The sequence below is a fragment of the Montipora capricornis genome, chromosome 7 (genome assembly GCF_036669925.1).
Source record: "Montipora capricornis isolate CH-2021 chromosome 7, ASM3666992v2, whole genome shotgun sequence".
In the NCBI taxonomy this organism is placed as follows: domain Eukaryota; kingdom Metazoa; phylum Cnidaria; class Anthozoa; order Scleractinia; family Acroporidae; genus Montipora; species Montipora capricornis.
In genome coordinates, this window is record NC_090889.1 from 24,196,061 (window position 1) to 24,223,560 (window position 27,500).

Genomic DNA, 27,500 nt, shown 5'->3' on the forward strand with positions numbered 1-27,500 from the left:
TCGTATGTGTGTTAATGAGACGAAATGTAAACAATGTCGTCAGCAAAGATTCTTTTTCGCTACTTTCATATAACCCGCGATTGATTTTTTGTTTTCCGCAAAAAAATTGCAATAACTTGGACATTTCAAGACGTTCATTGAAATCCGCATTTATCTAATAGACCATATTCGAATTCGCAGGATTGGACTGGAACTACCTTGCAATGGAAGCTAATGCGGGGGAATCTTTTCAAATGCAAATATTTTTAATATATTCCCCCGCATTAGCCTCCATTGCAAGCTAGTTCCAGTCCAATACTGGGAATACGAATATGGTCTATTACATGGGCATTTCGGGATTGTAGTTGATGCGCAAATTTCCTTTACTTACGTTACGAGTGGAAAGTCATTTCACGAGAACTAACAAACCAGTCGTATTTCCACTACAGTAGTGGAAAGTTCTTTTATTTGTTATCTCAGTTGTACAACTCAGTAGAAATAATTGTGAATTATCCTTTAATTTAATCATAGAGCGAGTTTCAATCGAGTGTCGTAAAACCAAAACCAAAACAATTACTTTGGCCAATCAAAAAGGACGGAGACAATCCAGTAAACCAATCAAAACTCGAAGTAATTACACGTAGCCGACACAAAGCGCGAGAACTTTGAACCAATCACTGAGTGAAGTAATACAAAACCAAAGCAATTCGGTAATTACTTTCGACACTCAATTGAAAACTGCTCTAGTCTCCTCAAAAACCAATATGATTTGATATGTTTTTTTTCTTTTTATTTGATTTGATTTCATTTGTGCACGACCCTACAAGCTACTCAGCCTTAAACATTATCGTGTGAAAATAATGTTGTATAAAGTTGTACGAGATCATGAACTAGAGGAAGAGAAAATGAAAAAGAAAACCTGTAGACCGTATTTTGTTTTTATGCTAATCGTCCTTACTAGCCTCGTTAGCACGAACAAAATTCAAAAGACTCTTTGCTCCATAGTGAGGCTAGTTAGGATGATTAGCACAAAAGGACAAAAGAATAATTTCTTGGTCGCCATTTATGAATACGGTCTATATACAAAGCTAATTCGTGGTCAGCTTTTAAAGTGGGGGAATTTAATTCTCTGATCATAGCACTTACGTTAAATTTAACTCCCATTGTCGTTAAAAGGCAAACTCTGAAAACAGACAAGGATTGAGAGCCATCGTAAAGTAGTTTAAATGCAACTTTGCTGACCCGGCTAATTTTTGTAAAAGTAAACGTGACAAAGATTTACTTAATCTGAAGATTAAGTACGATAAAGATGTCCGCAATGATTATAAATGAAGGTTTCTTGTCAGCTTCACCTGCCTCACTTTGGAGCAAAAATTATTTTGAACTTTTTGTTCGTGCTAACGAGGCTAGTGAGGACGATTAGCATAAAGCCAAAAGAATAATTTATTGGTCGCCATTTATGAATACTCTCAAAAGGGACCATACCTTGTTTTTGTTTGCCAACCACAGGGACAAAAAACCCTTTGTTTCGACAGCCAACGAGTCTCTAGTTGGCTCATTAATGACAATAGGTGATGTCAACGATGTCTTCATATATTAGAATTCGAGTCCAAAAAGAACTCATTGCTTTTTGTTGTCACGTCATAGGGAACGAGAAGTATTATTATTGTTGTTGTCTACAACGAAAAGAAATGACCAACGGGATATGAACGTATTATTAACATTTTTTGCCATTCTTAAGGCGTTTTTAAAATTAATTTAGTGTTCACAGCTGGCTTCCGATTTCTCTAAAACGAGAAAAGCTATAATATGGTTACTTTGAAAATACAATATTGAAATTTGCCAAAAGGAATATATTGATTTCGAATATAATTATTTCCGTGAATATTACTTTGAAGTCCATGAATTGTATTCTAGCTTGAAAGGCCCTAGCTAATGTAAATGACCCTCTTCTGATACTAAATCAGTTTTGCATAAGAAATGCAGTGAACCTTGTGGCAAGCTCGCTTTCATCCTGATGTCAGGTGACTAAGCAACTCATCGGACGGCACAGTATCAGACTTCCGGTTCCGGTATGCAACGTTATGCTGACGTCATGCCAATTACCTGGGAGTTTAAGAAACGACGGCGGATAAAGCTACGGCAACAACAAAAAGCAGTGATAAAACGAGGAAAAAACTATTATACTGCACGTGCGGCACGAGTTTTTGTACATTTCTCTCTAGTACTGGTGTCAAAACAACAACTTGAAATGACCAACTTAACCCTTTCACTGCCATAAATGCCATTGACACTTATAGATTTTACTCTGTCTAACGCCAGACTATTTTACTCGTCAACGGGGAAGCCCTCGGCGGTAAAAGGGTTAAAAGTTTTTGATGACAACGTGGGCATACAATAGTGAATCTTTCCTTCTTTCTTTACTTCAAATCCGTGCGTACAAATCCGGTTATACTGGATACTTGGCCCATATTGCACAACATAAACAAGATTGAAGTAACGTCTTCGTCACCTCAGCCGTCGTGGTTTCCGAAACTCCCTACGGTCTTATGGCTCAAAACTCATTCTTTACACTCTACTAAAAAAACTAGTATGACTGTGTTTGCTGAATTTCAGAAAGGAAGACAAAGGACAAAGTCTACGGACGTTCCGTGAAAACGTCGGTGACAAAACCATAAAGAAGACTTAGGTCGCTTGGATATATCAAAGGTGCGAATAAGTAAGTGTAGCACGTGACAAGAAGAAAACGCTCTCTGTGTCAGGTCTTGTGCCTCCAGGCGCGTTCCTCTGGCACCATGCCCGTCTCCGCCTCCATTTCTCTGGAACATCACGCATTTATGCCATCGCCGCGTGCGCTTCCTCATCTTGCACCCTCAATAGATCCAGCAGTACCCACAGTAGCTTAATATCAGGGGTTAAAAATTGGTTTAACGGTAGTACATCCACAAAATAGTCAAGGCAAAAAGAAGGAGGAGGCTCATCACATGCAAGAACGTTTTCAGGATCGGATCTTCCTTAGCAAACTGCACTACAGTGAGGTGCACTTTGTCGGGTGTCACACAAGGCTCTTCCCGCTCATCTTGTTTGTCCTCTTTATCAGCTGCATCTTTCTCTGAATCGTTATGGTTTGATTCGGGTTTCTCATCTAAAAAGTGAAAACTCAATACTAAGTAGGCAAACCCAGCCCAGCGAATATTAAACCCCCTTGCCAGCACGTTTCTAAGAATGTTCTGTAAGTAACGGCCGGTTATAGAGAAAGTTCTCAGTGATTTCTGGGTAGTTCCAGTCCTTTGCGAGGGCAAACGGACAGAATTGTAAATTCCAAAGAAGTTTCAAAATGGCCGTTAGCCTCCAGAAAGGACAGCGGGGATTATCCAGGATTGACTAGGAATTAAAACCATTCGTAAAAAAAGGCTATTTATTCTCGCTCTCGGGTAAAAACTTTTGCTTACAGAGGACCCAAAAAACCAAGGGCAGTAAGATGTTTATTGTATTTCTAGAACTTTGAATCAAGCGACAAAATTTAGCGGGCTGTTCTGTAGAACAAGTCTCGTAAAACTGACCAATCCGAACAATCGTACTATCTGAGAGAAAAATCATTGTACAACACATCACTAATTACCTTAGTCCACCTATAAACACATTCATTCTACCCTTCGTGGCACCTGAACGTTGTACTTGTTTTCAGGTCCACCAAGGGTTGAGAACATATGAACTCCAACACGGTAGTAAAGTCAAGTAAAGTCAATTTATTTAATTTGGGTAGTTCCTTCAGTTACGAAACTGGTATCAATGGAAGCCGATGGTGTGGCTCTTACCCCCTTCCCTCTGTCAGTGTTATGTTTCACTAGTATTTAAAGCTATAGCTACACGGATCAGAGGAAAGCCGAAACAGACGTTGAAGTCACCGAGGATCGAACTGGGGACCCCTTACTCCGAAAACCGCGCATTAGTCAACTGAGCTACGCCTGCAAATGTTGGTTTTTGAGGAGAGGGGAAAACCGGAGAACCCGGGGAAAAACCTCTCGGAGAAGAGCGGTAGAGAACCAACAAACTCAATCTAGGAGCAAGGATGGCACAGTCGGTTAGTGCGCGGCCTTGGTGCAAGAGGTCTTGAGTTCGATTCCCGGATCTCGGATCCTTGTTTCGACTCCTTTCCTTTCCGTGTAGCTAAGTAGCTTTAAATACCCGTAAAACGGAGCACTGATGGAGAGGGGGGAGTAAAATGAGCGCACCGTCGACCTCAGGTTTGTCAGTTGAATTACTGTTACGAGTTATCGACGTTAAATAAGGTCTACTTTACTCTATTTTACTTTACTTTACTCCACATATGGCGTAGAATCCGCTAATCGATCCCGGTGAAAGGCGAGTGCTCTCATGCACCACTGCGCCAGCCCTGCCAACTTAACTAAACAATAAATCAAGAACATAATAGAATCTTACCTTTACTCAAAAGCTCTATGCCTTCGGAGTTCCCTGCTATTCGGGATCCCCCATTTTCAACCCTTTCGCATTCATCTTCTTCGCCAATTGCCCCGTGTGATATGGGCGGGTCATTGATAGTCACCCATGTCAGTCCACCAAGTTCATCTCGAGGAACTTTCTTTGTAAATAAACTCACAACGACCATGACAAACCCACTGGCGCCAAAAATGATTATCGCTGAAGAAAAGTTAACGAAAAAAAAATCGGTTTTATATCAGATACAGAAATGTTCTTCGGGGAAAGAAACTCAACATAGAGTTCCATTGGAGACAGTTTGAAGTCAGCATTTCATATGTTAACTAGCTGGGGTTTTCTGAAGGTGGTAGGATAAGATTAGCTATGTTCTCGTAAGGTGGCCAATTCAGTGTGATTTTACAAAAGAAAAGTGACTGAGTCAATTTTGCCAAGATTCATTTTTTCACTACGGAGAGTAGCACTGACCAGTCGTGTGAATATTCTAACATTGGACGCTCCGTTTACAGTAAGGCTATCATTCGTGACGAACAAAAACAAAACTCCAGTTAATTTTAATATAAAATAGAAAACAGCAAGGTAATAGACCACTTTCATAAATGGCGACCAAGTTTACATTCTTTTGTATTTATGTTAATTAGACCTACTGTCCTCGTTTTAAAACAAATATTCGTTTAAAATTTGCTCGTCGTAGCGAGGTTAGTAGGGCTTATTAACATTAAAACAAAAGAATAATTTATTTGGCCGCCATTATGAAAGAGGTCTATGGCTATTGCTCTATGTAAATGGTTTCACTCCTCTTGTCCTCGTTTTCAGTGAATGAAATATTGATGGAGAATATGCGAAAGTAATTTATATTATCCGCGTTGTTAGCAGATGCAAGTACACCGGTTGCACGGGAATTTTAAAAACATCCAGTCTTTAACGGGACTGTTCAAACCAGGACTATTATCCAGGCTTACATGGTATTTATAGCCAAACTCGAATCAAACTCGTAGTCAAACAGTTAAAATGACGCATCTCACCATAATACATGAAGTGCATTTTGGCGAATGCTGGACGATCGTCAACTTGGCCACAGTGCGGAGCTTGGTAAACGTTTCCAACAACGAATTTCGCCATTCCCAAGAGAAAGCCAAAGAGCAGTCCTGATAGAGCACCGACAGAGGTCAGGCCAGGCCACAGGATACCCAATCCAAACACCATGGTGATAGGCGGAGAAAGATACGACTGGATCTTCTGGATGTAGACAAACAACTGGTTGCCGGCAGCGCCTGAAAAAGGAAGAATGAACATGCCAGGGATAAATTTGGGGAAGATATGGTGATGCAGTTAGCATCTATTTTAAAATTGACAAAGTGAATTACTCGACCAGCACGCTGACTCACTTTTACGAGAATACTAGAAATCTACTAAATGAACTTATGAAGTCATATCGGATCATGATATCGGAGTTTCTCGGGCAGGAGGAAAGACCCAATAACCATGGCTCGAATGTGTCGTCGAATTGCGAACTCGAGCCCAGCAGCCTGTTTCTCGAAAATCCTGAAACTTTTCGGGTGCCACAATTCCCTCTGTATTGTTAAAAGGAAGAGATTTCAAGACATCAAACTTTCCAATGTTTTTTTCCCTTGAAAACGTGTTAAACGCCAGCTTTTTTAAAACGAGCTAATCGCAGTTTCACAAATGGATTTTCGGGACAGTCACGTTTTCGCGACTTTCTTTCGCGCCCTGAGCACCACGAAAGCTACTGTTCATAATCATTTGTATTTTTAAACAGAGTGCACATAAGTGATTGAACAAATCAATAAACAAATAAATAGGAATGAAAATAAAACAGGATACGATACCTTGGATAATTGGAAGCCAACAAATACTAACACCAACCAGAGCCACGATAACTACACGTCCAACAATAACCTGTTCTCTCTCGCTGGCCTATAATGTGACCATGCAATTATATATCAAAATACAGTAAAATACAACTACAAAGCTCCTTGTAGGCAAAAGCTACGTTTCCTCGTAAGAAGGGGAGACTGAAATTTACAGTGCAACGCGCCTTACCGTGGCCACGCAACAAACTTTCACATTAGATAACTGCGTGTTAATACGTCAACTCAACAACCCATGCAACGGTGTTCAACTTACAACAGTGCAAACTTTGCAAGGAAGCGTGACTGTCAATGAAATTCACACATCCTGATTGGTCGACAATTTGTAAAAAAACTTTGTTAGGTAGTTACAGTACGACGCGCCTTACCGTGGCCACCAAGTCAAAAAGATTCTTGGAAATTCTTTGCCAGATTTTTCAATGGTGTTTTTGTATCGCATCTTTACCGAATTCATGCAAGAGAAAATGAGGGGACAGAGAGGGAGGCTCCCGGTCCAGCCCTTGGGATATGTCATGTTCACGAAAGTTATTTTTAGACGAGCGGAAGTCTTCCGAGACGTCTGCATGCAGGCCAACCTCGGTCCGATGTTTGAAAGAAAATAAATATTCATCAGCCTTCCAAGTGAGCCGCCATTTTCTCTTTTCACTAAGAACCTGAGAGCGAGGCAAGACTGCATGCGGACGTCTCGGAAGACAGACTTCTGCTAGAACAAAGACTTCTGCTCGTCTAAAAATAACTTTCGTGGACATAACATATCCCTGCCAACGCCCTGAGCCTCCCTCTCTGTCCTCTCATTTTCTCTTGATTCATGCCATATTCGGCATGATTCTTAAATCAATGCTTTTGTCCTTTCAAAACAGGTGATCGACAAATTAGTTGAACAAAAAATTAGTTGGTTCAGTAAGATTGTAAGTCGCGAAAAGTGATTTAGCGTTAACGTTTTTCCTCCCTCGCCAGCGTCTCATACACTAGTTTTGGATTGGTTGATTCGACTAGAGTGGTTTTCAATTGAGTGTCGAAAGTAATTAGATAATTACTTTGGTTTATGATTACTTCACTCAGTGATTGGTTCAAAGTTCTCGCGCCATTTTCTCAACCAATCAGAAGTGAAACCAAAACCAATCGTGGCTCACGCGTGCACATTTTCCCGCGCTTTGTGTCGGCTACGTGTAATTACTTCGAGTTTTGATTGGTTTGCCGGATTGTCTCAGTCCTTTTTGATTGGCCAAAGTAATTACTTTGGTTTTGGTTTTACGACACTCAATTGAAACTCGCTCTATTGCTTCAACTGATGTTATTGGCTAGATTAATTAATATGGTTATGAAAAAGCAACTGGAAGAATAGCTTGGCAAATTAATGCAACCGTTGAAAGATGCGCGGGAACACACACCTGAACGAGCAAATCAAAGTTCGTTTCGAAATTCCTTCTGACTAGCTTAAAAAGGGCGTGATGTTTTTAAGCCAATGACAAATCGAAGCAGTGCAAAATAAAGGCTACCTCAACATTCTTTTAGGCACTTCAGTAAAAAAATGCAAAAAGTTCAAAATCTTTTTAGACTCTCAGGAAGGTTTGAATTTCAATCCAGAAGCGACAACGATCACCACTGATTATAATCCCGACCGCTTCACTAATGGATGAAAACAAGCAGTCATACCCTGGGTCGAAAGCGGAGCCAGACGTCGACAGTAAAGATGGTGCCACTGCTGTTGAATACCGATGAAAGCGATGACATCAGAGCAGCCATCATGACAGCCATCATCATACCGACCAATCCAGTTGGCAACACATTGAGAACCAACCTGAATAGCAACAAAAGGATTAGAGAAAGATAACGTATAGTCCCGATGGCTCAGCTGTTTGAACTTCGGACTATCGCGCAGGAGGACGCGGGTTTGAAACGCGGCCGGATCATGATCATCATTACCCTGAGTGAGGTTTTCTCGCGGAGCGCTTTCCGAATTGTCAGGCGGAGGCCTGAAAGGAGCGGCGAAGCCGCGAGATAAAATGAGAGCTTGTGTGAGAGTAAGACCGCGAGAAGGCCTCTGGCACCCACGGTAGATAAACGTCCGTTTAAGGTCTTAAAATTACTCAGGCATACGCGCTGCCTTTGTAATTACACACAAAAATAGTTAGGCTTTCAGCTCTTCTTGGAAAAGGACTATAAACGATAGGACCCATTTCACAACCCCTGCGATGTTCATGCAAGGACCCACGTTCTCTTAACCGGCCCTAAAATCTGACCAGGTATCCACTCTCCCACGTGCATTTTAAAATGAAATCTAAATGCGAGGAAATGAAATGTTTTCTCTAAGCTCACCATTCTGATAAAGAAAGTAATTGGGCTTGAGGAAAAGTGTCCATTATATATATATTTTAGCAAATGCGCTCGCTCTAATCTCTCATACTCAGGCTTTGTACTATTCCGCCCCAGAACGAACCATACCGGAATCAATTGGAGGCATTATTACTACATAGTGAAATGTATTTTCCTCTAAACCTTAGAAATGCTAAGAAGGAACTGGAGTAGTCGTAAGTAAGGGGTTTTTCACATTTGGTAAAGGTGTCGACATTTCTCTTGGAGACAAGTACCTGAAGACGTATCTCAGGACCTCGGGCTTGATGCATCAGGTAATCTTTGAAGACTGTCACGTTTTCAATTTTAAGAAGAATGTGTGGGCTAATTAGAGCTCTTGCCTCCCAATCATGTATCGTTTTTTTTTTTTTTTTTCATTTGCTGATTTAATACAGAAAGTAAAATGCTTAAAACTAGGGACTCGGATATAACATGGTTTAGGAGGTCTTTATTCTTTTAAAGCAGTTTGTTCATCGCCAGCAAGATGCCTTTGTAATTTGGTATGTTAAGGACGGTGCCTACTAATTAAAGATATTTTTGCCCCAGTTTATGATTGTGCAGGAACTGTAGATCTTAACAAGTGTTATTGAAATCCAAACAGAAACTTGGGGGTAACCACGCATTTTTAAAAGATAATTCATGAATAATATTGGTAAATAGCTTTAAAATGCAAAGCAATGTATGGCGTTCTTTCTCAAATTGAAGCTTAATTATCTCTCAAAAATGCTTGGTTTCCGTCAATTTTCTTTTTGGATACCAAGAGTACTTACAAAGATCTACTTTCTCTGGATAGTTTTAAACCGCGCAAAAATATCCCAGTATTAGTAAGCATCACCGATAGGAAATCCGAATATCTCGAGATGCGCAGAACGTGTGCGCAATAACAATAGTAGGCACCGTCCTTAATGAGACAGAATCATAGACAATGACATCAGTGAACGTTTTCTGGTAAATATTATCTGGTAAATACTTTGCCATAACTTACTTGGGATATGCGTTATTGGTGCATCCATATTTGTTTCCGCAATGGAACTCACAGCTCACTGGGTCAGGACAGGCAATGGAGTCAGGGAACAATACGCGACTTATCATACCCGGCATAACCATAACAAACATGGGCAATATTTTCAAAAAGCCCGCCAATATGGCCCCCGCTTTGGCATGTGTGTTGTTCTTAGCGCCGAGAGCCCGCTGTACAATCACCTGAAATTTGATAACAAGGGCAATTGATTATAGATCGAACAAGTGCGGACCTATACGATCATGACAAATTAACATTAAAACAAATAACGTCACTGTGAGATGACAGAGGTCGCAAACCAAAGGACAAACCTTTTTACCTAAGAAATTCACACTGTGCTCGCATAATGGGTCAAAGCGCTTCAGAAAAAAAGCAAGCCTTTTTTCTCTCGATAGCTTTGTTTAGTCCTAGTTCAGGTCTCTATAAGAGAAGATTGCTTAAATTGTCGAGATAAGTGTGATGACCTCTTCACTCGGTCTTTCGACTTCTCTAACTTCTATTGTATTTTTCTATTGTAAAACGAGAACAAGATGGAATAGTCGTAGAATAAAAGCTATAAAAGCATACCTGGTCAGTACACCAATACCACACCCCTAAGATTGGCAGAGTAATCCACAACCCCAACCAGGGATAGTCTGGGTCATCAAGTGGTCGAAACATTGTACCCCAATACGGAGTCATCTTGTAGCAGCCTGTCAGTGTAGTCGCATTAGTGGGCAACACTGTGCTCATATTGGCCAACGTTGTTGCGATCGTTGTAGCTGCAGTGGAGATGTTAGGATTCATGGTAGGCATCATGGTAGCTTTGGGGACATACGGTTTACCCAAAGCAGTCCCGTAATGTTCCCATAACCCATTATACCCTCCAACCTTTACAAAACCTAAAACGAAAAACCGACAGAGAAATAGTTATGGTAGGACAGAAAAATCCCTCAATACAGACGTAGATCTGTACGTCGCCCGAAAAAAGCCCAGAAAACGATTGTGTTATACTGCTTGCTCATCTTGAATTGAAGGGAGAAGACTGTAACGAAAAGCCGCCCCTTCTATAATGGACCGTAATAGCATACAGATACACTTACTCAAAATGGACAAAACGATGGCTCCGATGATCATGATAACACACTGTAACACATCCGTGAAAATTACAGCTGTCAAACCACCTAATAAAACAAGGTAGGAAATTGAGCAAGTGTACACCAAGACAGGAATGATAAATTACTCTTTAACAACATTTATCAGGTAGAAGCATTCTTCCACATCAAATGCCTTAGCTTTGTTTGACTCATGCATGCGACTAGTTTTTTTTTTCCTTGTTACAACGTTTTTGGCGTCATGAGCCTGCAAAAAAACCCAATAACCTCGTCCGCTAGCCTGCTGGTACTCGTAACCATGACGTGTGTCTTGGTCGGCTTTGCCCTATCCTATCACGGAGAAACGAGACCCGGCTTGAACCATATGGACGCTCCGAATTATGAGCTACTGTCTAAAAATTAGAAATAAAGAAGTTCTCCTACCTAACACCGTGTAAACAGCTGTTATACCCAAAATAGACGCAGCAGAGACGTAAACATTCCAACCAACAGCCTCGTACAAGAAAACGCTGCCAGCGTAGATATCAACCTGTGTGAAAAAATGTGGGATGAGTTAACTGATTTTCGGTTATGCAATGGTGATAGAAAGCAGGGTTCTGCCAAAATATGAACGTAGGAAAGAATGAAAAAAGTGTGATTTAGGCGGTCAGGGTTAGGTTCAACCCGGTGAAGATCTCATGTTTGCACGAACGATAATGTCTTCAACTGTTAGTTTAGAACTTGAGATATAAATGTGACGATTGATTATGACATTGTCGTGTGTAATATAAACGAATGAGTGGATGTCAACGTTCATGGAATTATTATACACGTAACAGAATAACACGTTTTTGATTGGTCAATGACGAATGCATAAATAGGTTATAGAGTACAATACGGAAGTTTTGTAAGCAAAGGCTTTGTAAAACATAAACAAGTGAAAAATTAGCGATAGGAAAGAACGACATTTCGGTCACATCGTGACACCATTTTCACGATGTCACCGAAACGTCGTTCTTTCCTACCGCTAATTTTTACTTGTTTATGTAACTCGGAAGTTGCTATGGAAACAAAGCGATAGAGTAATTGAATTTTGTGGAGTATAACGTCATGTTTGTAACATCATTCGTGCCCATAAATTACGAAATGCACTGGCGTTAGTCATACGATTTCCTATACTTATTAAATGAAGGAGTAAAGTAAAGGAAAGAAGCACTTGGGGAGAGAATTGAAGTCAAGTATAATTATGGTTTGGTGACTGATCGTTTTACATCCATATATATCCACTTTTATAACATACCGTGTGTAAGAGGACATAGCTGACACTGCGTCCCATACCCTTTGCGAACGTTCCGATGAACGTCGAATGCATGAACATAAAAATGTTTTTGGACGGGACCTTCCGAGTTTCGTCATCATTGAGATTACAAAAGTACATTCAATCGATTGCAGATGAGATTACAAATGCAACAATTTACTCGAATAAGGTTAAATTTGGTCAAATATTTAAGGATAAAAATAAGCGAAAGAAGTTGTGTAGCACTTAACTCGCAAGTTTAATCCATGTCCTCCAGCCGCATGGCAGTCAGATTCCCAACATCTGTACTAATGTAAGGCCAGACTCCTGTATTAAGTTATCTACTCTGACTTCCCTAGCGCTAAATTAACGTGGACACTAATGAATGCGTTACTTACCGATGTCTTGGTGAACACATAAGAAATCAAAGCCACAGCTGTCAAATATGTTCTGATCCAGGGACTCTGGAATCTTTTTTGTAAATATTCAGGCATGGTGTAGACCTAAAGCATAAAGAAATCATCATTGCTTGACTCCTGAAATATTAGGCCTTTTATAAAAACAAAGCTTAACTAGGACTACTTAATTGCAGTTTTCAGCAAGCATTTTACTTTAAGAACTTTCAGAAGTGAGTTGCTTCGATTTGATAAATGCTTTTCGCTTTTGGCTTTACCTCCTTGGCGCCGTGATCTACAAAAATCGACCCTCTCCAAGATGAAATTAGTAGCTTACACAAGAACGACGAAGACGCTTACGAGAACGTTGTCTAAAAATATGTCTCCCGTTTTTGAAGTTATTTCTCGATTACTTCAAATCTTTCCCCATGGAAAGTGTGAATCAACATTCCAGGAATAAAATTGGGTGGTGGTCAGTGGGACTTGTCAGGTGCTCGTATCCTCTACATAACCTCAAATCTGATCATTTCACTTCCGGTTATCATCCGCGTCTCAAAAACGCGCGTGCTTAAGCTCCCTTTGAGGGAACTTGAGCAACGACGACGGCGACGGCAACGAGAATGTCATCTCATAATATAAATTCACGTTATTGTAATCATTTCGTGACAATTTCAACCTTTTTAATATGACAAGGGTGTGGTAGTTCCTCAAGGAAAATTTATCCTCAAGTGCTGCCGTTCTTCATAAAGGCCGGGACACGCCAGGCGACAAGTCACAGCGACAGGTCTCTGCGACAAGTTGCTCCGTATGCACTAGTTGCAAAACAAGTCGCGACGCCTGTTCGGTGCACACGTAGTGATCTCGTATGAGGGGGAATGTAAACTAGTTTTCTAATTCAATATGGCTGACCATGTGACAATCTCTCATTGGTTTATTTATATTTTGTCGCAGCGACTTGTTGCCGGAAGTGTACACACGATGCGACAACGCTGCTTTCGCTAATTTTTGTCGCTGCGATTAGTCGCACGAATTCAAACTGGTTTGAATTCGTGCGAATGATCGCGGCGTGACAAAATTCTGCCGCAGTGACAATGATTTTCATAAAATTAACCGTGTCTCACAAGGCGAATAGTTGAAGCGACTTTTTCCCCGACGTGTCGCAGCGACTTATCGCCTAGTGTGTCCCGGCCTTAAAACCTCAAATTTGGCTATTTCACGTTGTTGTTTTGCAGACGACGACAAAGAAATGGACAAAAGTGAAAACGCGCGAGCAGGGCGTTCTCGTTGTCGTTGTCGTTGCTTAAGTTCCTCGTTGTTTTTAACATGGCCTTCTCTTAGCCGTCGTTATCGTCCCTGCACAAGCTCCCTAATGAATTGGAGCGCGGTTTTATTGTCAAGCACCCGCTGGACCAAGTCTATTCAAATAATCGCCCGTATTTCTCTTATACCAATTGATTGATGCTTATTTTGGAGGAAAAAAGGCGAACAGAGAAACTTCAATGTTCATTTGTTGCAAACAGTAACCCTAAACTTTGTGCACACAAGCTTACTTAATTGTTACAAGGAGGGATTACGTTTTTGCAAACGTTGGCCGTGTAGCACTTATATTTGAACAGACTTAACTGATTAGAGCGTAATGTGAAGTGCTAAGTATCTACCCCATATGAACCATGTGAACGTTAGGCCTACTGATGGAAATGGGCACACACAAGGACAGAGAAAAACTCTGACCAGGGTGGGAATTGGAGTAAGTGCTACACGGCCAACGTTTGCAAAATGTAATTTCTCCTTGTACTTGTACATGTTCATTGCCGTGACTTTAACATCGTCAGTTCCCACGGCCTGCTCACGTTTGACCTTGTAGCTCAGTCGGTAGAGCAGCGGTGATCTAACCCGAAGGTCGTGGGTTCAATTCCCACCCTGGTCAGAGTTTTTCTCTGTCCTTGTGTAGGCCCATTTCCATTAGTAGGGCTAACTCTCATATGGTTCACATGGGGTAGGTACTTAGCACTTTACATTACGCTCTAATCAGTTAAGTCTTACTCCATTGTTAGCTTGGCAGCGTGCATCTGTTTCTCGCGGTCAAGTCAAACCATTCATTTATCAAGCGCACTCACCCTCGATCGCAAGTAAATTGGCAGAAAGACCCAGCCGAGAAGAAGCAAAATCCAAGAAGCCTGTAAACAACCAAAAAATGTTACCATAACTCGGATAATTAAAATTCAAAGCGTCAAAGACGATGAAAATTTATACAGCCCTAGAGCAGCTTTGAAACTGTCGAACACACAAATTTACCGAAGAAGTGAACAGATTATACCATTGCATGAAGTGTTGGTTTTCCTTCCCTCTGACACAAAATAGCTTCAAACTTTATGATCAATATTATTTCGTGTTTCTTGTATCTTTTTCCACTCAAGATTCATTCTTGATTTCATTCTTGCGGTAGCCATGGAACTTCAAACGAAAATTATTCTATCATTAGGGCTTTCCTTTCTCAGCCAATGGAAGCGAAAGGAAAAAGGTCTCGCGCACTATTGAGATTTTCTCGTGCGTTTGGCGCCGGCTGCAATTTACTTCGTGTATTTCGAATTGGTCCAATTCACTATCATCATAAAAGGTGATTCAAAACAGATTCAGACTCTTCAGTTTGAGGAAAGAAATGACATCTCGTGAGATCTGGTCACATTAAAAAATTTTTAGACCCTTTTAAATGGTCGATAAAGTCCCACATCAACTGACCTGCCACTCGTAAGCGACAACAGCGATCCCAGTAGCAGCTCCAGAACCCGCCAAACCAACAAAGTGCTCGCTACCCAAGTTACTCGCAAACAAACTGGGGCCAACCTGGAAAACAGAAGTATCACATATTTGCTTAGAGTGGTATTCGATTATAATAAAAAGAGCCGAGTGTATTCTTACTTGGTTAGATTGGTTTCAAAATCTTGGCGCCAAAATCTTAGCCAATACTGAAGAGGTAAAAGCAAAATCAATATAGTCATTGGCTCGCACAAATATTCCCGCGCTTAGGGGCGGCTGCACTTGTTGTGTGTATTCCGTGATTTGCGTTGTGATTGGTTAATTTCGTTGACTGCCTCTGTTCTACTTGCTCAGAGTAATTCTTACGTTTAGATGAGATACAAAACAAAAATGGAAAGTTGTTCTGTATCGTAATGTTGGATTCAAACTAAACAAGAGGATAACTGAATTGCCGGACAAGTCTTGCTACAAAGAAACAGGCGTGTCTTTTTAACCACCTTTTTCGAAACTTTTAGTGTGTCTCTTGTAATGCGCAACAAATTACAGGCATAGAACTTTGAAGAAGTGATGTTGTGGTCCTTTTGGACAAATACGAGAAACATTCACCAGCTAAGGACACGCAAATTTAAAAGTGGTGATAATTGACGACTTCTGCTTGAGGAGTGGTGACAAATAACATGAAAACGTAACACCGTCTAGAAACCCCATAGGCACGGAAACAACCACTTGGCAATTTATAAAGCATGCCGAAGTTGAATTCGGAACCACGGAATTGGTGATCACATTTGTACCCGAAGCATCCACCGTACACACACTGAAGTACACCAATACAACTAAGAAAAAAAGGCTTCCAGTGAGATGCTATTAACTACATTTTTTGAAACGAAACACACCACATTGAGAAACAAACTCACCGCCCACCACATCATGGATCTTCCGGCCAGAAAATACGTTTCAGCAGTCTCATCTCTTCCTTTTTGTTTCCTAAATTTGGACTGCGAATAAAAATTATGAGTCAGTGATGCGCTAGATTAATGACTGATGGTAAACAGGGTTGTGACCAGAATGGATGCTCCAAAATGAGGTGAGACACTTAGTTTTGTGTATATAAGGTACCAAACGATCTTAGTAAAGTCTTACTAAGTTTAAATATGGTGTGACCAGAACAATTTAGAAAACCTAACGATTTCGAGTCAGCGCTTAGCCCTCGTCACAAGAGACCAGAGGCTAACCCAGCAATTATTCCTTACCTAAACAAACTTGGGGATTTTGTAAATCTCGTTGTGCTCTCAATAGTTGCTAATCCCATAATTTACAGATTCGTACCCAGGCCTTTTCGGCTTGAAATCTGGCAATGGGTTCAAAACCTGTCCAAGCCTGAACACTGGGAAATTGAACACACGTGTTTTTTTTTTTTTTGCTTAAAAAGTTATTGCCGCAAGGATGGCAAATGACGGAGCGTTACATTTAAGGTGATTCCCGGGTAAAAGAACCCGTCATAGATTTCCGATGAAACTTGGTATGATGACATTACAGTACAAGGAGATGTTTAAAAGGTAATAAAAAGAGGGGGTCACCGTGCTTGTTTTCATGCCACGATGCTGACAAATATGGTTATTTAGGTGACTTTTGGTTATCTCAGTGCACAACAAAGAAGATCGATTATTTTTCAATGCGGCGTGCTATATCACACAGAGTTCGACTTTCTTTGATTGCTTATTCATGTACGTCCCAGAAAAAATGGCTTCAAATACCCTGCATTATTAATTGATATTTTTATCCTTTAAAGGAAACATAATTTGGATTTGCTCTGCTGGGCCCGTTACGTCTCTATCTGTAGCATTTATTTCATTTGCCAAAAAAGTAGCTATAGATTTCTGCCAAATTTTTTCTCAGTTATTGCGGATATTGTTGTCATTGAATTTATAAAATAAAAAGTGGGGGTCACCGTGCTCGTTTAAGAGAAAAGGAGCTTTTATCTCGCTATCGAGCTTAGTTTGAGGGAAATCCCTTATGTTTTGTACGCGCGCGCGCTCATGTGCGCGTGCTGATGACCCAAAAATCGTGCGCAGTAGGAATGCGCAATGCAAAACCAGGGAATCACCTTAAACACAAACGTCTTACATTGAAATTAAAACTAATAAACAAAAATCTGGGATTTACTTGAAAAAAAGCGTTCGGTAAGAGGTTGTATTATTTGAAAAGAGTCCAAGGAAGATTGTTTGAGTACCATTGACTTGCCAAGAAAATAAGGTCTATGGTCGAAGAATGCGGCAAAAACCGGTCATTTCTGAGGGGAAGAGAATTGGATATATGGGATTTTTTTAGCAAAACAATTATTCCTTCTTTGCCACACCTATGCAAGGTGACACACAGAAGTCGTTTATTGAAAACTAGCGACCAAAAATTTGTCATAAAAGAGTGCTTGCTATGAGGGCGTAATATCTTCAATGACTCCTACGAAGATTCTTCGAGTGTCACGAATAGAAGACGCGTTTGACCTAGCCATATGTTATTCCTTTTTTTGTTGTTGCTTCTTCGTTGTTATTTCTTGTCATCTATCCTTGCAAAACTGCTATGAAAAAGCCATTCCATAGATTGAAGGTTATCGTGTTAAGCTTAGGAGTTCTTATCCGAAAAGAGAACGCATGGCGACATGCATATTATCCGAGCTGTTCTCTGTACATTAGCTTTGGCAATATAACGAATCTGTTTTCAAATCAAGACAATAAGAACTTCTTTATTCTCGTGACCTGTGCATTTGATAAAACAGTGTTGATGTAAGGAGAAATTAGAACTGGTCACTCTTAATGCAACAGATGGTATTTGGCCCTGTTCAACAAAATGTGCCGACTGATTAACCCCCGGCCGTGATATAGGGGTGAAATTTTCATCTGCCATTTTGAGATAAAGATCAGTTGATGGGAAGCGTATTAAGAGTCCCTAATCCAACCTTTTTCGATTGCTTCTGAAAATTATGAAAGCAAGCCGTTGTATGTAGAGATAAAGCAAAGCTTTGTCAAATTGCAAAGACTACAGCTGGTATTTAAGTTTTTCGAGTCTTATGTGTCTTACATCCCATTTGCAAAGGAAGCTGTGTTGGCGTTACAGGCGCTCTTCTGCAGCAAAACAAATCCCTCTTAGCAAATAAGAAATGTATCTTCTGTGTATTATGATAAGAAGCGAATTTATCATAGTTTATTGGTTATTACAATCATAAAATAAAGATGCTTATCATTACGTCATACCATTATCATCCAATTCAAAAATTGTAAATATCTTATGAATTTATAATCATAAACGGGTTTTTTCGGCCTTCAAATTCTAAACTGTAATAAATTTAAAAGCTTCACAAAGGATTGACGTTTTTCAAAGAACAGTCTATCAGTTAATTGTTGAAATGATTTAAAGCCCAAATCAACGAAGACGAAAACCTGAAAATCCTTGGCCCCAGTTACATAACTTTGCACCTGGCAAGGAATTTCACTGCGCTGCACATTGCTGCATTGTGCATATGGTGTGTAAATGGCGTTATATGAGAAGATTATCCTCCGAGACTTTCTTATCGCACCAATCCTATCATCAACCCTTCAACAATTAGCAAATTAATCATCTAAATCGTGATATCACAACTATCTTGTTGATTTTCCACCCACCAAGCACATGGATGATTGTATCAGATTCCTAACGTAATGTAAACTCTATTTTCTCCAAATATTTTAGGCAGGAGCTTATTTCTTCATGCATACTTTCGTTAAAAAATTAGGGAAGTTCCTCGATTTTCATACTTTTTAACTCTACAGGAGGTTTTTTTCCTTTACTTCTCCGTGACGTGAGAAAAAGTTTTCCTCTTGGCCATATAAATCAGTGATCAGCGATCTGTTTCTTTTAGTTCGTGACATTGGCAAAATAAAGCTTTTTACAGACCAGGCAGCGGTTGTTCGAATGGTTGATAGTGATATCCACTGGATAAATCACTATCCACAGGATAATTCAACTGGATAGTGATTTAAATAACGGGTGGATAACCGAGCAACGCACGTGTGTTGAAACAATTGACAATTGCCGTAGCACGTGATTAGAGGGACTAAACAGTATCACGCATGCACGAACACGTGAATAGCGTGATTGTATAGCGTGACTCATGGCTGTACGTTTGTACAAGGTCCAGGGTGTAAATTTCTCAGCATGATCCTCTGTCCGGTCACATTCCAGAGGTCACAAATTTCCATAGGGCATAGTTCTCCCCATTTGCCAAGGCTGGAAAGTGCTTCCAAAGATTAAAACACCTCTGAGATTAAGATGATCTCTAATTCAAAGTGTAGACGTCAATTTTGTTTTAGATACCAAATAGTTTTGTTGCAAATCGACCTGTACATGTGGTTCATGACGAAGCCGACGACTTATCGACTAATTACCGTTGACATCAACTTCAGTTTACATAATCCTGCAGGAATGCGGCTGTTCAAGAGAAAAAGTGGGTGTTTGAAGGGTGGCGGATCCAGTTTAGCTGGATTGATTCTCCCTTGTGTCCGCGTTGTCCACAGTACAGTTTTCCCGATAAAATTGTCTAGGAACGCGAATTTGGTAAGGAACCTGTTCGCAACCTTTTTAGCAAGTTACACACTTATTTTTCAACAAAAGATCTCTGACATTTTGTCGAAATAGTTTATGTCACGCTATCGCGTTCTTTTACATTCAAATATTAAACAAAATATGAACGTTTGAGCAAATCCAAAAGACGTTAAATGTGATAGGATCCACCGATTTTCGTTAATTTTTTACGATCGTAGATGCCTGGAAACAAGCAACGTACGACGATAAATACACCTTTCTTTAGTATTCGTCTACATTACATGATGGAAGCTTCTCGTAGAATAATCAAATGCAATAAAAGATATTGTTTGGAATCCAAGACAAAGAGATTTAAGAAACCAGTTCGATAGGCTTCGTCTTAAGGAATCGACGAAAGAAAAAGACTTGAGTTGATTTGTGGAAAAGAATACTATTCCAATCGAGTGTGAAGCGAGTCTCTGTAATTCAAGGCGCTCTTATTTGAGAGGCAATTCCTGAATTTATTTTCTGGTGTCTTTGCAACTTTTACCAGCGAAAATCATTCGGCGTCAAGCACTATGCTTTGCGATTCTCTCAAATTCACCAACGACATAACATCCTATCCTTCAAGTCGTCTAGAGTCCCCTGCTGTCCTCTAGATTGATATTCAGGTATTTCTCAGGGAAAAGACCAAAGAGCTGTTCGATATTGAACTTACCCATAAACCAACTATAATGCATCCGAGGAAATAAACGCCAATAATGATCCAGTCTGCGACTTGCATCGACCGTTGTTCTTCATCGATGAAAACCATCTTGGTTGCAAACCGGATACAGAAAGCCAAACAAGAAGATCTTGATGCAACGCCAGCACTTAATGTTCGCACAAACGGCCACTAGAGCTGAAGTTCTGAAGTCTTATTGTGGTCAATGACTTTTACTATCGACCGATGGTTTCTTTATATACCAAATCAGCCGGCACCCAGTCGAGGCGAACGTCGAAAACGTTCCTATGTAACGCGAAAAGATGTCTGCGGGGTCAAATCAATTGTTTGAATCGATCTGGGCAACTCAAACAGCCGACGACAGTTTAAGCTTGGCAATGTGAAATATGAAGCCAGGGTTTATGAAAATTTCATTTCTTTTCACGTGCACGAAACAACTTTTACTTCTCTCGCGTTTTTACAGAAACAGCACAACAGGAAAACGCCAAAAATGGACTGACAGGCAGATTGTCTTCTCGAGTTTTAACAAAAGGGTCTGGGATGGTAGACATTTATCCGCTTCAAGGAAAATCCCGCTTTACTGTCTGTATTTAATACCAGTTCGGTAATGCCCTCCAGCTGCAATAGCTATTCCGACATCCATTGGAATTTGTGCATAATTGCATTAGGGTTGAATTTCTTTAACTTGTGTCTATTCTATTAATACTTCGGCTACATAGCATTTCTTTCAGTTGCGAACCCAAACCATAATTTATGAGATTTGCAAAGAGTTTGAAGAGTCCTGGATAACTTGATTTTATATAAAACCTGCTCAGTTGATGAAGCGAACATTATGTGCCCCCCCCCCCCCCCACCCCTCCTCACATTGCCTCTGAACAGGGTGGTTTGTTTTCAGAAAATGGTAGCAAAATTTGTGCTTAGCATGCCATAATGAGCAGTAAATAATTTCCCTTATTACGTTTATGAACGGCACTTATTATATGACCAACTCCGTGAGCAGACAAGATGGACCAAATCGCACGCTGTGATTTGCTACCCGAGTAGGCAAGATGGAGCGACACTGCCCGCTCGGGATTTCTCGCTTGGTCCCGCAAGATCAAAGATTTTTTGGTGTTTTAAGTCATGTAATAAATCCTTTATTGACCAAGCTTGTTCGGTCAAGATGGCTGGATATTGGCTTCGTTCTTTTTTTGCATGTTTATGGACCTCGACTTCGTCTCATAAACACGCAAAAAAAGAATTGGCCAATATCCAGCCATCTTGACCTCACGCTTGGTCAATAACCCATATATATTCTGAATGAGTACGTATCTTAGAGGGAAAATTGAGCTATTTCCAAAGCCTATTAAGTTGGAATTCAGTGGCATTAATTTTTATGCTCCCTTTTTAGGGATTTTTATGGAATTCTATTTTAAATGTTTGTAATTCGGTTTTTATCAACGATATGTTTATCTAATGTTCGAATTTGGCTCGAAGTACGTGATTGTTACAATTTATACTTTTCACTTTTGTTTGGTTGCGACTTTTTTTTTTCTTTGCAGCTTGTCAACTCAACAGAGGAGATTTGATGCAAGCTGAAGTGCATTTTGTTCATGCATTTTGCAGTTCTCAGGTTCTGTGTAGATCATTGCACGTGAAGAGCTCATTGATTTAGCCCGGCTAAAATTTTACAACACCAAACTAGTATGCAGTATGCAGAGCTCTATACATTGTAGATTTTCATCAAGTGCAGATTTGATTAGGGGGTCAGTCACTATCACAATTTCGTAAAATCTCATTGGATATTTTGTGTTCACGCATTACGTAACAAGTTTACCCCTGGCAGCATCAACCAGGTCAACCTCGGCCTCCCTTGCAAAAAGGTCATATGGGAACTATTCTGTGCTTATTCCATCTTGGCTTGAATTGTTGTTGTTTAGGTTGGAGTGTTGCTTGTGTTGGACACTTAGTCAGTATTAAAAATACCATAATACTCTTTGTGTGTCCCTCCAAAATTTTGCATAAGGATTGTTTTTGTTTTCTCGTGAGACTTATGATGGCAGTAATCGTCCCAAGAGAAATTGGAAACAATGCTTATGCAAAATTTTGGAGGGACAAGCAAAGAGTATTATGGTCTTTTTGATACTGGCTAATGTTGGCGAAGCTACTGACACGATTGAAGGAACACCACTGAAGTGGGTATAGAGAAAGAACTTGGGATGGTTGTATGCCCACGATGTCTCCAGAGCCTCACATTGTTGTTCTCGCAGTGTAACAAAAAGCATATACTTTGATGTGTGCATCGCGACTTTCTTATTCATTAAACAAGGTTTTTATGACATGTCATTTTACGACACCGGCGACTACGTCTGCGACAATCAATTATTCGATCGCGCGCTATTGAGCCAGATCATTTACTGGATCATCCCAAATTGTTCAAATTGTGTGTAGCAACCATCCCGGCGGAATCAAGTTGGCATAAATATATGGAGTAGAAGGTTATAATATATAGAGGTAGCTGAAATGTATCGCAGGTCCTCAGGTCTCCTAACCGAACTTCAAATTTAGACATTTCCCATGAGTGTTCTGGAAAGAACGCTAACGAAGTTTACCAAAACGTGACAAACACGTGCGGGGTGGGAATGAACAGCCATTGTTTTTCTCCAATAAAATGACTGTCCTCTGCCGTTCTCGATCTCGTCGACTATTATAATAATATTGTTTGAGCTACTCTGCCAAAAAAAAACCTATTGCACAAAGATTGCCTTTACCCGGCACCCTTCAGCAAACGGAAAAGAAGAATTTTCTCACGAAAATTTGCCAATAATTGAATTATTACCTTATTTTTAAATGCTGCCAATTTTACTTTGTGGCATCAAGAACCGGACGCCGGTTTAAAGTGGGACAAAGTTATAAGAGAGCTCAGAGAGAAGGACTGCTTATTTATATCTATATAACCAATTATATCTCTTCATGAATTATTTGAATTGCAAACAGAGACACGGTTCAATTAGGACCGAGTTGTGAATGCCATCGTTCGTATGCAATAAATTGATTCTGCATTTCGATCACATAAACCCTCGACGTTACTTTTCCGTAAAAAAGAAATATGATCTTAACCGCACGTCCTCAAATCTTACTCCAATCGACCCAAAAAAGAATTTTCAGTCTCGTTGTAGTGTAAATTCCATCCAAAATTCAAACGTCGTAACAATAAATAAATAAAGCTGAAGTCCTTTATTAGTTTAATGCGATTTTACCATCCGTAAGCTGACCCGATTGCAAGAATTATCGTAATGATTGAAAAACAATAGAAAAGAGGGTGGAATGGCGATCTGCCATCCTCGTGCCTTGAATATGAGGTGTACCATTCCTCGGATAGCATGATATCCTGTTAAAAGGAACGTCTGAGCTATTAAAAAGTGATCTTAGCTGTTCTGCCACCTGCTGACTGTACCTAAAGGTGATAACATTTTGTCACGTTCCCACGATCACGCCAGTGTTCCGATTCTCTCGAACATAAGTCATGCATGCAAGTTACTCGTGATTTCAGAAAGGAGAGTTGATGAATTAAAATTCTTGAGGTTGAGATTCTCATTCTCAGAGTTCGTCTTATATCGGCTTTGCAGACTGCACTCGAGCATTTCAACTTAACTTTGTGATCGGACATGTCGGAAGAATCAAAAATACTGAAAAATACCATTAACATGATAATAAAGCATTCTCGTCTGTCTCACGTTGTGGTCACTTGAGATGTAGATCGTACGTTTCGACTGCATACTGCTAGTCTTCATGTTAGCTAAGTAAGCAGATAAATCATATGCGAAGGTGTTCACGCATGACACAATAGGTCGTAAGGGTACATCGGCCTTATGAATCGTTGGTAAACGGTAGATTCCAGGCGGCTCTTTGTGTCGAGGTCTGATTTTGTTGTAAACGGCCTCTGACAGATATCCTCTTCGCTTCAAGGTTAGTAGCTTTTCGGAAAACATCCGTGTCAGACGGTCTGTCGGGTCTTTGTTGAGCAGCTGGTACGGTCCGTTCTCGATAAGGGTAGACATCTTAGTGTGATAGATGTCGGTATCCATGACTACGCTGGCGCGCCCTTTGTCCGCTGGGAGCACCATGATGGACTCGTCCTCTTTTAAGCGTTTAAGGGCGTCTTGCATTTCCGTCGTGATGTTGGGCTCTGGTGGTTCTGCCTGTTGAAGGATATTGTTAACAGCTCTCCTTACAGTGTCTGCTTGTTCAGCGTCAAGTTGTGTGGTGGCTGATTCGGCCTTGGCGATTATCTCCGTGGCAGGGATGTACGCAGGAGTTACGGCGAAGTTCAGTCCTTTCTTCAGTAGGGCTATCTCTATATTTCTGCTTATGTCTGTCTTTGGTGGTGTTAAAGACTCGCTGGGTGTTGGTCTTGATCTGTTCTATTATCCTGTTGGTGTCGTTTGTCGAGAGAGAGGATGTTATACTTTGTGCAGTGTGGATTCTGCTTCCTTCTGTGCATCTCCCTTGGCCATCTTTGTCAGTCTGATCCCTTCCCTTAGGAATCTTATGGATGCAAGCTCAGCGATTCTGCTTGCGCCCTTGGTGGGAACACCGAAACAGCGAGGATCGAAATGCACCAAACACAGCTGCAGAAAATCAACCGATCACAGCAAAGCATCCTGCTTAAAAGGTGACGCGTAACCAGTGGACCTCATCCCCTGATAAAGACTAGCGGTATGCAGTCGAAACGTCGCGAACTACAAGTCAAAGGGAAGCCAGTCGCATACTGCTGAGAACTTACAAAAGAGTATGTATGTAGCTCCAAACAACTAATGTCTTGAGCACATAACTTTCTTGGGTTTCCGGATCATTCATATTCATAAATCTGGTTAGCACACCATTTACATGTTAGCTAATCCTGGCATTTTTGTGTGAGCTCTCAGTTATAATTCACAGGATTAAGTTAAGTCAGGGAGATTAGCCACAATATTGCTTCCCCTCAGTTTTGTTTTTTGCTTTAATTAAAGGCCAAGGCAGCCTTAATTTCCTTTTGGGAGAATTGAAACCTTGGGCCTGAACGTGAAATGAAGTATTTAGCGTGCCAGCTAAAGAGCAATTAAGCTGGTGGCAGAAAGAAAACAATTCAGTAAAACATGGCCTCTCTAACATCAGTCTAACATCCCATCTTTATGATCTTACAAGCTCGCTGTTTTCAAACTGTTGAACCAAGAGTCTCACCTTTCCTCTCAAGGACGGCGCCTACTATTGTTATTGCGCATACGTTCTGCGAATCTTGAGATACTCGGATTTCCTATCGGTGATGCTTACTAATACAGGGATATTTTGGCTCGGTTTAAAACTATCCGGAGAAAGTAGATCTTAGTAAGTACTCTTGGTATCCAAAAAGAAAATAGGAAGTAACCATGCATTTTTGAGAGATAATTAAGTTTTAATTTGAGAAAGAACGCCATACATTGCTTTGTATTTTAAAGCTTTTTACAAATATTATTCATGAATTATCTTTCAAAAATGCGTGGTTACCCCCAATTTTCCTTTTTGGATTTTAATAACACTTGTTAAGATCTACAGTTCCTGCATAATCACAAACCGATGCAAAAATATTGTTAATTAGTAGGCACCGTCCTTAAAGAGGGAACGACCTCATAGGCTATTTGACATCTGGTTCACTTGCGCACCAGGAGTTAAGCCGATTGCTTTGGCGTAAATTTTTGCAAAGGATTTAGAGCAAGCGTGTACAATTTTCATAATAAAAAACAAACAAACAAACAAACTGCTCGAACATAACGAGAAATGTTTTGCAGTATTAAAGTATTTTAAAGGAAAAACAATTTTATTCTTTCCGACTCAAGAGTCGAACTGTGTCTTCCAATAGATTTGGAACTGGGAATTTCCGGAAGCATTCAGTCCTTGCCTGTTTTCCTAGTTCCAATACTCTTCTTACTTTTGCACTCACTTCTGCGTCGCTATCATGCATGTGCACCGAATTGGAGTTTGGGATTTAGTAGCGCAATTTTTAAACTTGGGCAATATTTCTGGCATTCACAAAATAGAGAGCAGTGCCAGTAACAAATCATGCCACTTATTGTGATACGCAAAGGGCCGGTTGCTGAATCATGGTTAGCGCTAATTAGCGTTTAATACCATGGAACCTCTAAGTTTTGACCCCTCGTAACCAACGGTTAGCGCTAACCAGGCTTCGAGGAACCGGCCCCTCACGTAGGTTGTTTGAAAGCCGATTAACTTAATCCAGGATTAGCGTCAACTTTTGTATCATGTTTTCAACTTTCTGGGAAAAGTTTCTTTTGCTTATTATTATTATTTTTTAAATCGACTTCTTCTAATAAAAAGGTTTGCCAAATATCAGCGTTGAACAGCATTGGGGAGTAGAGAATTATACTCTTTGATTAATGTTTAATCTGGGTTAGCGTTAGAACAACCGGGCCCTGATTAAATAGACTTACGCTCTGATTGGTCAATTATCTTTGGCTATTTGCCAAGGTTGAACGGTTAAGACGAAAACACTGACGCCTGGAAAACGTGTTTTTTCTTCACCGACCCGTGTACTGTGCGTCATGCTTGAACGGAGCAGCCACGGTTTTCTGAGCTCTGTCGTTTTCGTTTCATTTCTTCTCTCCGGTCGCTATTTTGGAGATTTATTACGCGCTAGGACATGTCTAAACATCTGGAGTCCATCCTCGACGGTTGTTTTCACTGAAAAATCGACGTCTGCTCCAGAAATTCAGAAGTTTTCTGTGTGGCTGATTCTATCTTGATCAAATGCGAATGATGATGCAGTTAGGAATGAGTTGTGCCCAACACGCTACAAGCTTTCTGACCATCCACGCACTTTCCGCACTGGTGGCGCAACGGCGCTTCATATATCAAGACTCCCTTCATGTAAAAAAGATCGATGCGGGCGAGAAATAATCTCTTGAGTTTTCTGAGTGGATCATCCACCGTAATCAGATGAGCACAAGGTTCCTAACAGTACTTTTTTCTCGGAGTGCGCA

The 27,500-nt window shown here is 40.4% G+C and overlaps 1 protein-coding gene across 1 annotated transcript; it reads right to left on the bottom strand.

Moving 5' to 3' along the window:
• Positions 1 to 411: 411 nt before the first annotated feature.
• On the bottom strand, positions 412 to 20,854 carry LOC138056519 (sodium/mannose cotransporter SLC5A10-like). Its single transcript, XM_068902334.1, has 14 exons — positions 20,500 to 20,854; positions 16,142 to 16,222; positions 15,210 to 15,314; positions 14,588 to 14,647; positions 12,474 to 12,578; positions 11,223 to 11,328; positions 10,788 to 10,868; positions 10,273 to 10,586; positions 9,670 to 9,887; positions 7,986 to 8,130; positions 6,288 to 6,375; positions 5,463 to 5,711; positions 4,423 to 4,641; positions 412 to 3,124 (listed from the first exon to the last, which is right to left on the bottom strand). The coding sequence occupies exons 1-14, from the start codon at positions 20,593 to 20,595 to the stop codon at positions 2,907 to 2,909; spliced, it is 2,085 nt and encodes a 694-aa protein (XP_068758435.1). The 5' UTR covers positions 20,596 to 20,854; the 3' UTR covers positions 412 to 2,906.
• Between the last annotated feature and the right edge of the window lie 6,646 nt (positions 20,855 to 27,500).

What these genes read in the sequence shown, in the direction of transcription:
- LOC138056519 (XM_068902334.1), bottom strand. Translation starts at nt 20,595, where the DNA reads ATGGTTTTCATCGATGAAGAACAACGGTCGATGCAAGTCGCAGACTGG. An exon ending in AGCTGTTTACACGGTGTTAG is followed by an intron (nt 10,869 to 11,222) that starts GTAGGAGAACTT and finishes TTGTTTTATTAG; the next exon opens with GTGGTTTGACAGCTGTAATT. An exon ending in ACCAATAACGCATATCCCAA is followed by an intron (nt 8,131 to 9,669) that starts GTAAGTTATGGC and finishes GTTGCTATTCAG; the next exon opens with GTTGGTTCTCAATGTGTTGC.